Source organism: Sparus aurata, chromosome 12 (genome assembly GCF_900880675.1).
Source record: "Sparus aurata chromosome 12, fSpaAur1.1, whole genome shotgun sequence".
NCBI classification, from domain to species: Eukaryota; Metazoa; Chordata; class Actinopteri; order Spariformes; family Sparidae; genus Sparus; species Sparus aurata.
The window spans coordinates 27,206,963-27,221,749 of record NC_044198.1 but is presented as its reverse complement, the minus strand read 5'-3'; the positions used below and the strand labels follow the sequence as shown (position 1 = coordinate 27,221,749).

Sequence of the window (14,787 nt, the reverse complement as noted above, 5' to 3'; positions counted from 1 at the left end):
CAGTTAGTCGCTCGTTGACGAACTCTCTCAAACTCTCAACTGAACTCATTGTTCTTTAATTACTCATTCAATAATGAGCTGCGCTGTGACTCATAACCGTCTTCACTTCATTCATTACACACAGCCAGCTAATGCTACTAGCTGCTACTATTTACTTCCGCTGGGTGCCACGCTCTAAAGCTCCGACAGGGGAAGTGCGGAGGCTTTTCTTCCTCTTCTTCTGGATTTGATTGGCGGCTGGCATCCAGCTTATAGGTGCATTGCCGCCACCTACCGGACTGGAGTGTGGAACATTAGATGACAGAGAAAAAAAATAAAATAATAATAATAATAATAAAATAAAAATAAAACCATACCAAACCAAACGAACACAAAACAAAACCTTAAACCCTATCCATTAAGCCTGTTTCCCTCAAGTATTTACACACATACCTCCTAATGCTTTCTGATCTTTGCAACATGTTCTCTACCGTGACGCTCACTTTTTACCTTTGCAGTGCTGATTTTAAATCTCTCCTCTCACTCTCATATCCCTTGCATTCCATAAGAACATGCTGCACAGTTTCAGGATGATCACATAGTCTACATTTACCAGTAGGATGTTTACCAATTCTGTGTAGCGTGCTGTTAAGCCCTGTGTGTCCTAATCTGAGGCGGGTAATGACCGCCTCCTCCTTCCTGCTCCCGCCCACCACTCCTCCTTTTCCCACCTGTTTTTGTATACCTTAAAAGTGTCTTCCTGTCTCATTTATATCCCAATATTCCTGCCAAACCCTTTGCATTTGTGTTTTAATGATTGTCTTTCCTTCTGCTTTCCCTAGTGGGATATTGTTTACTGTTTGTGATCTGAGTGCTTGTTTTGCAAGTATGTCTGCATCCTCATTGCCCTCAACCCCTGCATGAGCGGGAACCCACAGAAAACTGACAGTCCTCCCCCTGTTTTGAAGGTCATATAGCATTTGATGGATCTCCATGATTAGATCTTGCCTACATGACTTCATGGTCCTAATACTAATGAGGGCTGCCCAGCTGTCTGATGCAATGAGTGCATTGGCCCTGTTGTCTCCCCCTAACCATCTCAGTGCGAGTGTGATAGCCAAGAGTTCAACTGTGTACACTGATGCATGATCTGTTGCTCTCTCCTTAACTGCCACTTTGAACTCTGGAATGTACACCGCAGCTCCAGTGCGCCCATTTTCTGGCTCTTTTGATCCATCTGTAAATATTGACACTCTATTTGGATGCGGAGGCTTTTAGCTCCGCTTCAGACTTAAGACATTTAATTTCCCACAATTTTTCACAGGCAAAAGGTTTCTCACCTGTGTGGTTCTTAGGTGTGACTTCAATTGGGACATAAACTTAAATGTCTTTCCACATGTGTCCCATTTGAAAGACTTTTCACCTGGGTGAGTGTTATGTTGAATGTCTGATGAGGTAGACATCAGATTTCCTCCCGACTGGTGCAGAGTTCCTCCTGTTCCTCTTTAATCTCTGGAGGCTCTGGGTCCTCTTGGTCCAGACTGGAGTTCCTCTCCTGGTTACAGAGCTGCTGGTCAGCCAGAACCTCCTCCTCCTTACAGACATGTTGCTGTGGGAGCTCTGGAGGGACAGAGAACAAAAGACTGAGAATTAATAGACTTTAGACTTTAGACATTTATTCATCCCACATCGGGGAAATGAACTTGTCACAGTAGCAGGTAGACAGACATACAAAACCTCAAGACTTAAAATACTAAAAAGGGTTAGGCTAAAAAAGATTTAGACAAGAGAGAAAAAATAAAATATAGGAAGGACTATACGTTATGTCCATTTTATAGACAGGAGGCAAAAATGTGCATTTTATACATTTAGATAAAGTGTCAGAGTGTTACCTTGTTGAAGGTTGGATGCATTAATAAATACAGTGTTTAAATATACTGTTTGAAAATAAACAGACTCAGTCCACTGATTCCTCTTCCTGACATCACTCACACAGCCTGTTTGATGTTTCCCTATCATTTTCAGTTTTGTTAGTGCACATTGCCCAACCTTAACCTTGTTAACACAGTTTCCTCTCTCCTGTTTCACTACCTGCCCTATTTACTTTGACTTTCTTCTGTATCTGATATAGATGTCTCCCTTTCTCCTCTCTATCCCATCTTTCTTGCCACATTTGGTTGTTTTTTTCCCAGATTGCACATTTAACCTCTGCTTTACTGATATTAATTTGCATTTCTAAATTTCCTTTCTTTAAAGCCCTCTTTGCCAACTCATCCATCCTCTCATTCCCCCTCACTCCTACATGCGCTGGAACCCACAGAACTTTTACCTGACCTCGCTGATTTGTAATTCTTGTGACTGACTGAATGACTTCATATAGTACATCTTGACAGCCATTTGAATGGAAAGACCTTATGCTTGCCAGGGTTGAGGTTGAATCTGAGCATATCAACACCTTGTCTTGTTTTGTTTTTTCCACCAACCATAGTGCAACCAATACTGCCAACATCTCCACTATGTAAACCCCTAATTTATTGGATGTTCTTCTATTGATTCGAGTTTCTTTTACTGGTATTGCCACCCCATACCCTGTCATTCCTATCTCAGGTTTCTTAGCACCGTCAGTGTAAACCTATACATTCACTATATTCATTCATAACATGATATTTGTATGCACTTACCAATTCATTTTTATCTTTTTCTTTCTTTTTTACCCCTGACAAATACCAGTCTATATCAGGCCACACAAGCATCCATATAGCCACCACCGGATAAACTAGTAATTGCTTATCCTCATATCAAATACTCCAAATTCTTTGGTAATATCATTCCCTATACTCTACCTAAATTATCCCTCTGATTTCTCCCATTGTCCCAGCACTCCTGCCTTTTGTGGGGTGTTGCATCCTTCTCAATTCCAATGGCATTTCTCCCACTTCTACTGGCGATGTTTTAAAGGCCCCACTGCATACTCTCAGTGCCTGTGCCTGAATCATTTCTTTACATGAGACCTGGCTGCTGATCCACATGATACACTTCTGTAATCCAACACAGATCTTATCAAGGCCAGATACATACTTTTTAATGATGAGCAACTTGCTCCCCATTCCCTACCAGTCAAACATATTTGTTACGGGTTCTCACCTGTGTAAGTTCTCATGTGACATGTCACAGATTCAATATTTAACTGTCATGTATTATCACAGTAATAGCGTTACATACATTAGCAGTAGTGGGCTGTGCAAAGTACTATTGTTATTGCTTGAGTATCTTAGTTGTATTTGAACTTTTTTCCTAAGATGTGTAGTTTTTGGACTGTGATCCTTGAATGACGACGAGTGATTTTAGAAAAATTCAGGGTTTTCAATGAGTGTGTATGGCGGAATGTTTGTGCAGAAGAGTGGAGGGGGCCAACTGACAGAGTGGCCGAGACTCAAAAATTAGCTCAGAAATGTTCTCTTTCCGTGACGATCCTGGCCACAAATTAGGCTCAAAAACAGTGATATTTTCCAGAGTTGTAGCCACACTTGTCTTCTCTCTCCCAATGTGTCTACTTTATCGGTAGGATTTACAGTTTTGGATTTATCTGCCTCTAACCAACAAGAGTACCTTTCAACTGGCCCATTCACTCCAATGTAAATCAGGAGGAGGATTTTCAAAACTGCACCCTTTTTTAACTTGCTCCTATTATCACATTTCTGAAGCTAGGACCACAAAACTTCATGAGTGTGTTCTTTAAGGCCTTTCCGGCTCAATCGTGAAAAAAATTGACGATATCATGTATGATTTTGATCAAATAGCACTAGTTTGACGTCCTAGATGTGAGGCAGAAATCACCCTCAAATCAGCTGGCCCAGGCACCGCTGCTACGGGCCCTTGCCAATGGTCACCTAGCAACCGAGATCAGCTGGGCCAACAGAGAGAGTGAAGAGGATTTTCGACACACACACACACACACACACACACACACACACACACAGACACACACACACGCACACAACCACAGACACACAACCACAGACACACACACACACATAGACACACAACCACAGACACACAGACACTCACACACACACAGACGCACACACAACCACAGACACTAGGAACACAAACGCACACAGACACACACACACACACAATGTGTGTTTAAAAGCACTTTTCTACACAAATTTAAGCTCAATCTCTCTCTGTCTCACTGTCTCTGTCTGTGACTCAAGCACTTTCCAACACAAGTTTAAGCTCTCTCTCTCTCTCTCTGTCTCTCTCTCTCTGTCTGTCTCTGTAGCCTCTCTCTATTTTTCCATAATACAACTTTTGGCACTTAATTTCTACCTCACCTTTGAGCACATCCAGACAAATTATACATTAAAACATGTGTCTCGGTCATACGTTTCATGTGCTTCTACTCTTCTTCATAGACATGAATGAGACCAGGTGAAAAGATCGAAAAAAAGAAAGGTCGACATCTCTGGCATACGTTGACCGAGATACACAATTCAAACTTTTAAATGTAGATACAAGTCCAAATTCTCAACGTGGGATTCAACTTTTGCTTTAGCTTTCATGGTTTTTTTGTCACAGGGCAAGGCACACAGCCCACTCTTGCGATCTCCTGGCAGGGAATTGTCTAGTTAACTTTGTAATACTGTGAACAGATGCAGATCTCATGGTGAAAACAGTCCCTAATTTTCTTTACTGCATGTTTTCTTTAACCCTCCGTAAGATATGTTTTGAACAAGTTCTGAATTAAATGTCTTCAGTCTGAAGCGGAACAAAATGCCTCCAGACTTCCCCTGTCGGAGCTTTAGAGCGTGGCACCAAGCGGAAGTAAACAGCTGGCTGTGTGTAATGAATGAAGTGAAGACGGTACTGAGTCACAGCGCAGCTCATTTTTGAATGAGTAATTAAATAACAATGAGTTCAGTTGAGAGTTTGAGAGAGTTTGTCAACGAGCGACTAACTGCTGCTGCTGAAGAAATATTCAGAGTTTTTAAAACAACTATCGTCCAGTACGAGGAAGAGATCGATCGGCAGCGTATCATGCTGGATATCTGCTGGAAACCCCAAGTAAAGTTACACAGGATAGGTGAGTAAATGTTTCTTATTTTAATAACACTAATGTTCAGAGCCCTGGAGTGGCCACAGAGGGGGACATATGCATCGCAGCCACGTTTCACTACATGGAGCGAACATACGAGTGTTTCCCTCGTTGCGGTTCATTCCACTCCGGGACTCCGGAGGTTCTGAGTGTCCGCTGCACGGCTGGACTCCGTTCTATAGAAGACCGCGGCGAAACTCCGCTCAGAAAATGATGATTTTACACACAAAACGTTCCGGAAAATGTGAGGAGCTCTAAAACTCAACAGAAAGAGGTGTGTCTCATTCAACCTGTTAGGAAGACATTTCGGCATTGGTTTTGGGTCAGTGGATCAGATGAGATGGAAGCTAGGTGACAAGGTGTGTCCTAATCACCCAGTGTATTAATACAATTCGGCATTGGTTTGAAGTCAATGGGTTAAATCATAATTGTTTTTGTTTGAGTCAGACAGTAATTTATTGATGGTTCCTGAGTGAAACCCCTGTGTTTCCTCTTACTGCCAACACGGGATGTCATTTTATTTTTGTGTCAAGTGTTTAATTTTATTTCTTATTTCAACTGGCTTCGCTGCAAAGTGTTATCGGTTTTGTTTTATGGAACTGAATATTATTTAACTTTTAACGTTTTTATCAAATGACCCAACCTATTTTTAATTGCTATTCCTTTTGTTACCAGCCTGTTGTAGGACTGCTTTTACTTTCTCAGCATTTATTCGATCACGTATCACACAACATACAACAAGGTGAAGTTGGTACTCTGCATTCAACCCATCCTGAGGCAGCAGTGGGCAGCGTGTGTCAGGCCCGAGAACCATCTCCAGATGTTAGCCAGTGGCTCGGTCAAGGACACAGACGGGAGAATCAACCTAACCTAATGTTTTTGATGGTGGGGGGACCCAGAGAACCTGGAGGAAACTAGAGATATTATTAATTCTCTTTCTTTTGTTCTCTGTCCCTCCAGAGGTTCTGGCTGACCAGCAGCTCTGTAACCAGGAGAGGAACTCCAGTCTGGACCAAGAGGACCCAGAGCCTCCAGAGATTAAAGAGGAACAGGAGGAACTCTGCACCAGTCAAGAGGAAGAGCAGCATGTACTAAAGGTGGAGACGGATACCGTCATGTTGACTCCAAGTTATGAGGAAAGTGACCACAAGGAAGCAGAACCAACAAGTGACCACCAGCTCCTCTCTAACAACTCTCATGTAGCTGAGAGCCGAGACCAGAAAGGAGGAAAACATGGAGACTCAGGATCAGCTGGAGATGGAGAGCCAAAGAAAAAGAAAAGACATCACAAAAGCAAAAGTCACAGTGATAATGCCAAAAACTCTGCCTCATTAGACATTCAACATAACACTCACCCAGGTGAAAAGTCTTTCAACTGTGACACATGTGGAAAGACTTTTAAGTTTAGGTCCCACCTGAATTCACACCTAAGAACTCACAGAGGTCAGAAACCATATTCTTGCCAAACATGTGGGAAGACTTTTAATCAAAACAGTGTCTTAAAAGTTCACATGAGAACCCATACAGGTGAAAAGCCGTTTACTTGCAAAACATGTGGGAAGAATTTTAATCAAAACAGTATCTTAACAGTCCACATGAGAACCCACACAGATAAGAGGCCATATTCTTGCCAAGAATGTGGGAAAACTTTCAAATCTCATGGTGAATTGAATCAACACATGAGAATCCATAGAGGTGAGAAACCGTTTACTTGCAAAACATGTGGGAAAGCTTTCAGCCAACGTGCACACGTAGTGAAACACATGAGAACCCACACTGGTGAGAAGCCATTTACTTGCAAGAAATGTGGGAAAGCTTTCAGCCAACATACAAACTTAACAGTCCACATGATAACCCACACAGATGAGAGGCCATATTCTTGCCAAACATGTGGGAAAGATTTCAAGTTTCATGGGGACTTGAATCGGCACATGAGAATCCACACAGGAGAGAAGCCTTATTCTTGCAAAACATGTGGGAAAGATTTCAGATTTCATTCTTCATTAACACGTCACATGAGAACTCACACAAATGAGAAACTGTAACCTTGCAAGACCTGGGGAAAGATGGTCTGATCCGCCTGCTCGACGAGACATTTGATGAAACGTACAGGCGAGTAGCCTTGTATTTGCAAAATATGTTGGATGTGGTTCACTTCTAGTGTTTCGTGCATAATTGCAGAACTTTAATTTTAAATGACATACTTGAAGAATCCTCAGAGGATCAATATACACAGGAGAAATGATGAGCTGATGCTGATTTGCAATTTCCCCTTGAGAAGATGTCAAGATATGTTAATGTGTCTATCTTCATGCTGATTTGTCCATATTTGTTAACATGATGATTAAAAAGTTGAGTGAATCAGTCTCATGTGTTCCACTTATTATCGCTCCTCGTTTCCTGCTTTTATATAAACAGTTATATGTTAAATACTTGTAGTTTTTACAGTAGCTTCCATGTATGTAACCAAAAAGGTAGCTGTTATTCAAAGTAGCAGTTTAGAATAGAGTGCCACATTTCTTTGTGGATTTAAGCAGAGTAGATCTAGACCTTAATACAAGGAGTACACAAACATAGTGTAAACACTGTGTGAAAAGAGGATAAATATGGTGTTAAATACAGTTAGTTAAATGAATTTAAATAATGTGTAACAAATGGAAAAAATAATTTGAAGTCTTTCTGAGTCTGCTTAGTAACTTGATAACTTTTGTTGGCCTTATCATTTTGTTCAACTTTAAAACTGTAGTCAGATATGTTTTAAACAAGTTCTGAATTAAATGTCTTCAGTCTGAAGCGGAACAAAAAGCCTTCGCACTTCCCCTGTCGGAGCTTTAGAGCGTGGCACCCAGCGGAAGTAAACAGTAGCAGCTAGTAGCATTAGCTGGCTTTGTGTAATGAATGAAGTGAAGACGGTACTGAGTCACAGCGCAGCTCATTATTGAATGAGTAATTAAAGAACAATGACTTCAGTTGAGAGTTTGAGAGAGTTTGTCAACGAGCGACTAACTGCTGCTGCTGAAGAAATATTCAGAGTTTTTAAAACAACTATCGTCCAGTACGAGGAAGAGATCGATCGGCAGCGCGTCATGCTGGATATCTGCTGGAAACCCCAAGTAAAGTTACACAGAACAGGTGAGTAAATGTTTCTTATTTTAATAACACTAAAGTTCAGAGCCCTGGAGTGGCCACAGAGGGGGACATATGCATCGCAGCCACGTTTCACTACATGGAGCGAACATACGAGTGTTTCCCTCGTTTTGGTTCATTCCACTCCGGGACTCCGGAGGTTCTGAGTGTCCGCTGCACGGCTGGGCTCCGTTCTATAGAAGACCGCGGCGAAACTCCGCTCAGAAAATGATGATTTTACACACAAAACGTTCCGAAACATGTGAGGAGCTCTAAAACTCAACAGAAAGAGGTGTGTCTCATTCAACCTATTAGGAAATTTAGGCACTTAATTTGGGTCAGTGGTCAGATGAGATGGAAAATATTGGGGAAAAAAAGAAAAATTATATTAAAGAAATTAGTAGCAAATATGGGGAGCACTAAAGTCCATATAACAAGTTGTATCCCAATCACCTAGTGTATTAATGCAATTCGGCATCAGTTTGGAGTCAATCAAGTTCAAGTTCCTTTATATTAGTACCCAGAGGTAGAATTTGTGTGCAGCGGCAGGGTCATTTCCCACACACATGGGAAAACATAGAGACAAACACATCATCCAAACTCAGGACAGTGAAAGCTAGAAAAAAAGAAAAGAAGAATCTTAAGGTTTTTAGAGAGTTCTTACAGGTCCTCCGTCATTCTGTGGCGATAGTAAATATATAAGAAGGAAAAAAATAATAATACATTTATGGGTTAAATCATAATTGTTTTTGTTTGGGTCAGACAGTAATTTATTAATGGTTCATAAGTGAAACCCCTGTGTTTCGTCTTACTGCCGACGCGGGTGGTCGTTTTATTTTTGTTTCAAGTGTTTGATTTTATCTATTAAATCAACTGGCTTCACTGGAAAGTGTTATCCGCTTTGTTTTATGGAACTGAATAGGGGTTTACTTTCGATAAAAACACAACTTAACTATTTCAGACACAGACTTTAGACTCTCTGTATCCCTACGCATTAGCGCAACTGCATAGGGATACGGAGATGATGAGGATGCTATGACATGATAGAATTTGTCGGCCAGTCTCCTAATATCTGCCTTCAGAAGGTGAGTTTCACTCAGTAGTGCCATATCCACCTTTTTTCTCCTCAATAAGCCAAGAACACTAGTGCGTTTATGTGGAGCGTTAAGGCCGCCTGTGTTCCAATTCATTGAGTTTAAATTAGTCCTAAATTGATGTCAACAGTGAATGTATGTATCTGGTTTGTAATAACCAGCATAAGCAGCAATAAGGCTCTGAAGGTGCCCATCCCACACACCTGCCCGACACAAACCCAATGGAAAAAAGGAAAAAAATATAAATAGATAAAAAAGAAAAGGAAAAACATTTTTTACACACACGGTCAGCAACATCAACATTGCACCCCGCCCCTCTGCCTTCCCCAATGACCAAAATAGTACGCAACTAGGAGAAAAACCTAGGGCTATACAGAACTTGAGCCCAACAACATCCCATGTTCAACCAAATTAGCACACAATCAACACAAATCAACAAGTCAGTGCCAGATACTGCAAAGACACACACAAAGAGAAAAAAAAAGATTGTTGTGTTATCCAGCTTTACGGTAAACATAAATCTATTTGAAAATTAGGGCTAACCTCCAATAGTTGACTATTCGACGATTTGATTCGGAGAGGTCTGATTCGACTATGAACCTCGTAGTCGAGGAAATAGGGTCCCAGCATATTTCAAGGCATCAAACATTTGATATAGTTGCCCTATTTGTCGGAAAAGATAAACAAATCTCACCACCCGAGAAGCCTTCCTTGTTGTGGGGAAGCCCTGTGAGTTGATTACCGAGTGCAGTAGAGTCCCGCAGTAATGATCATCATTGAGCTGCGGAACTCTACTGCACTCGGTAATCGACTCACAGGGCTTCCCCACAACGAGCCTGCAGCTGGAGAGGTGAGTTTTGTTTATATATTCAGACAAATACGGCAATGACATCAAAAGTTTGATGCCTCGAAATATGTGCTGGGACCCCATTTCTAATGTTGCTGAAGTTTGGTGCTGTTCTGAGCATTATTTATGGCTTTTTGATGGCGGTTTTATATTTGGACCCATTTACTGCAGTGTATTGTTGTTGTGCGGCCGTTTCTGAGGATGCTAAAACTATGTTAGCTAACGGTCTGCAAACTTTATCTCTCGAGAGGGAGTCTAACACAGTTTCACGGTGTCTTAGACCATGGATTAAACTTACACCGGAATATCCCTTTAATAAACCACCCACTGCAGTTGCACAGTCAAATGAGCGGAGGTGAGCAGCACACTACAGGACCGTTAGCATTTACGGATTTATTGGCTCACAATGGCTACTAAAAAATCATCCAAAGTGTGGGAGTATTTTGAAAAGGTTAAAGATGACCCGAAGAAAGTTAAGTGCAAGTTGTGTCAGCAGCTTCTTTCATATCACACGACGACAACCAACATGGCGTATCATTTGAAACGGGTAAGGCTTCTTAACTTTACAAAAAAAAAGGTTCGACTATCAGTCGAATACGGCAAAAACTTTACGAATCAGATTCGACTATGAAAATCCTTAGTCGAAAACAGCCCTAATGAAAATAATACTGACGCTATAAAAATCATCGTCGTTTAACATGAACTGCACCGCATTTACCAAACGTAACACTGTGCTGGATGATTGTAAAGTGACAACGACATTAGATAAAATTAATACAAAATCACCTGTAGTGCACGAGTAAGGCAAAAACTTAACTGCACCGGCCGCCAACCTCCAGCTCCAAAATGCCAACCTGAGAGAAAGAGTAAGAGCAAACACATTACAGTCAGCAGGGCTTTCCAGCCAGGGGTCTCAAACTTGTTGACTGTCGCCACTCTATTGTCAGTCGTCCGGTGAGAGTGCTTAACCACCGGCTAGTCTTCAGTAGTGTAGGAGCACAAGCCCTTTTGTCTCTGCATCTAACAGAGGTCCTGTTTCAGCCATGGTTACCTTTGACGCAAACTGGCTCCTTCTTCCAGCATATGGGCCTGAAAGCCCCTCACATCTTGACCTGGCAGACCCTTCACCTCTCCACTGAGTGGGAGGATGATGTTTTTCTTGCTATTGAGATTGAGGAGTCACGTGCTGATTTGGGTTGATTTGGGTGGGGTCTGAGCCGGTCGGCCATGATGGTAGGAGACGCTATCGGTTGTCAGGGGCAACGCCTGCAGAACTTCACAGAGGCGCGACTAAACAGTCCAGAGCTCTTTAATTTCTGCGCATTTATTATTTCGGCGGGACAGAGACGGATCTACGAATACGAGAAAGAAAAGGAAGAAAGTAAAGCAATGCAAAAAGATAAGGCGAAAGAAAAGGGACCTTACAGGAACAAGCTCACACCAAGCGCATAACAGCGGTATTTGGAGAAGCTCTCGGACATCCAAAATATCGACCCATACGAGCTCCCTGCAGAGGAATGGCACAGAGACCTGGATCATTTACCTCCATGCACATACATGGACATCGTCAGTTACCTTGTTTTTGGTGTAAGTTACTACACAATGCAGGAGTTTAAAAGCCACAAGTCTTTGGAAAGTTACGAGACTTTCTGCTGTGGCTGGGTGCAGGACTTGGCCATCTACAAGCCTCCAGGTGGTGAAAACAGCGTTGTACTGACAAAAAGACATTTTTAGAGAACGTACCCGAGTGTAAATGCAGAGGCAATACTGAAGCAGTTTTTAACGCAGCAGTGACTACCAGGCATGGTAAAACAGTGCGGAATTGTAAAAACCTCCTCTACTACAGAGTTAAGAACACACGTAAACAATCGTGTTTTGCCGGCGGCATCCTGCCATCATGGCGGAGAGGGGGAAGATCCCGCGAGATCGAGGGAGGGGCTTTGTACCATGACGACAACTCCTCACTCTCAATAACCACATCACCAGAGACTTTCTTTTACTAATTTACAACAAATATTCACATCTGTTTTTTTTCCTCCCCTCTAAAGAAGATGAACTCCTTTTCCTCAGGTCAGACGAGGTCAAGCACGATAGAGTTCTCTCTCTCCACATCCGAAGAAATGAGAACTGTTTTCTAACACAGATGTTGTGATTTAATGTGCCTTACTGATCTACATCTCTCTCCCTCTGAAACAGTCTCCAGTGGGGAAGGCCAGGTGGGAAACCTTATCTGTGTGTTCTTCCACCTCACTTGTCAAACTGATATTTACGACCAGTGTTGGTCCTGTCTGTGACAATCCCATTGCAGTCTCATTGCTCACCCGAGTTCCAATAAGTTTTGAATAATCAATAAACTAGGATCTCACCTTATTAATTTCAAAAAATTAAGGAATAGTAAAGAAAATCCTTAAAACTGATGCTTGTACAGGTTTCTCTATGTTATTGTTAAGCCAAGTTAGTTTTCTTGCCTAATGAGTTTGAGATCTGGGAGTAACCAGCCCCCCCTTGGTGATGAGGACAGACTTTCAGATCTTTCTTTTTTTCTTTATGTTCAATACTTGTTATATTTTATGTCCAATACTTGTTATATTTTATGTTCAATACTTGTTATATTTACCAGTAAAATGTCTCTGACATGTTTTGTTAAGATAGAACTAGAAGGAATATGTATAAGTCCTTGGTTCTACTGTATATTCAAGTGTTTTATGCCTTAATCATGTTTAAATTCTTTTTGAGTGATAAATGATTTTACTCATGTCGCATCTTTTCACAAAGACAAAAATTCGACTATTAAGCCATGCTGAAGTTCTGGGAAAGTTAAACATGAATTCGAACTATTAAAACAATAGTTTAGTTAAATTAAACTTTTGTGAGTCTAAACTCAGATCACAGAAGGAGTGACACTGTCAGCCCCCCCCCCCCCCCCCCCCCCTTTTTGGTCTGTCTGGCTATAAAACAAGAGACGTGCTCTGCTCCTCTTCTCTGCGTCTCCTTCTTCACTCTTCTCCTCTTTGCACTTCTCACTTCTTCTCCTCACTCTCCCACTCCTCTATCCCTTCTTTTCTTTTCTTATTTTTTTTAAAAAGCAATCTTTACTTTTATTTTTTGTAACAAGCTCTAAGAAAAGAGATTTGAATAACTATGTTAAGTGCATCACTTGATTTTGGATTTTTAATATATTGTTAAAGTATCACCACCTGATCCAGAAGAAGTTGAATTAGTTAAAGAATCAGAACTTAAGAACCACCACAACAAAGAAAATGTCATTTTCAAGACTATCCTCATTTGATGAAGAACATTGCAGTTAATGTCTGCTTCAGAAGACAAGTGGTCTCCAACTAAAAAGAGACTTTGTGTGCTCCCAACCGAGACTGACTCTGTCCCCAGCGCTCCCAATGTGGAAACCCCGCTGTGCCTTTGGACCGAGAGTTCTTCAACAGAGTATTTTGGGTTTCAGGTGCTTTAGTGTGGAGAACCACACCGGAATCATCCTTTCCAGGAACTGCACTGGGGCATTCTGCTCTGCGCTTTCTGGCATACCGTAGACCCGAATGTTGCATCTCCTACTACTGTCCTCCAAGTCCACAAATTTCTGTTGGTAACTGCAGCTTTTCTTGTGTGTTGGAGATCCCGACAGAGACTTTCTTAGTGTCCTTTTCCGAGTAGTAAGGTTGTCTTCAGCCTTAACAATCCTTGTGGTCAGTGAAGTTAGCTCTGTCTGCACAGCATCTAGTCTCTCTCTTTCAGCTCCTCACAAAGCTAAGCTCTGACGAGTTCACCGACCGTCGGTGTATTCACCCAAAAAAAGGTGCTTTTTTGGCTTAAAATGATTTCAATATTTGACAAAAAATGGGATGTTGTCGGAGAGCTCAAAATTCAGGCAGCCATCAGGTCCATGTGGTTACCCAGAATAACTTTTTTCTTATTTTGAACAAACAATTCCACTTTCACATGTTTAAATGTGGCCCTTTTATCTATTCTTCTTTTAGCCAGTTGCTGAGGCAAACTAACTGCTTAACATTTTCTGAATGTAAAGCTGATCTTACCTATAGAGTTTGTGGACTTTAGTCAGTACTGTGCTCATGACGGTGGCTTGCAGAACACGTCGAGAGGTGCAACTTTCACAGCGTCTCTACAATCCGTGTCCTCGACAGTATTTATCTGTCTACGGACATAAACTTACTTAATGCCCTGCGTTCAGTGAGGGTGATCTGCCGCCAGCCAGGCGTAACACCTGAGGTTGAAGGCCCGACAAATACATGCTTTGTGTTGAGATGATACTGACAGCTTGCAGTGTGTGCCGATCACGTGTGTGGGTTTATATCATTATTATTATTATTATTATTATTATTATTATTATTATTAATCCTCTGTCTTTTGTTCTCTGTCCCTCCAGAGCTCCCACAGCAACATGTCTGTAAGGAGGAGGAGGTTCTGGCTGACCAGCAGCTCTATAATCAGGAGAGGAACTCCAGTCTGGACCAAGAGGACCCAGAGCCTCCAGAGATTAAAGAGGAACAGGAGGAACTCTGCACCAGTCAGGAGGGAGAGCTGCTTGTACTGAAGGTGGAGACGGATACCGTCATGTTGACTCCAACTTATGAGGAAAGTGACCACAGTGAAGCAGAACCAACAAGTGACCA

General features: G+C 41.7%; 1 protein-coding gene across 1 annotated transcript; it reads left to right on the top strand.

Annotated features, from left to right (window-relative positions):
- The first annotated feature begins 5,049 nt into the window (after window positions 1–5,049).
- On the top strand, window positions 5,050–7,433 carry LOC115592919 (oocyte zinc finger protein XlCOF19-like). Its single transcript, XM_030436183.1, has 2 exons — window positions 5,050–5,065; window positions 6,038–7,433. The coding sequence occupies exon 2, from the start codon at window positions 6,193–6,195 to the stop codon at window positions 7,120–7,122; it is 930 nt and encodes a 309-aa protein (XP_030292043.1). The 5' UTR covers window positions 5,050–5,065; window positions 6,038–6,192; the 3' UTR covers window positions 7,123–7,433.
- The last annotated feature ends 7,354 nt before the right edge of the window (window positions 7,434–14,787 follow it).

Excerpts from the sequence above, each read along its gene's own strand:
- LOC115592919 (XM_030436183.1), top strand. The coding sequence starts at position 6,193 with ATGTTGACTCCAAGTTATGAGGAAAGTGACCACAAGGAAGCAGAACCA.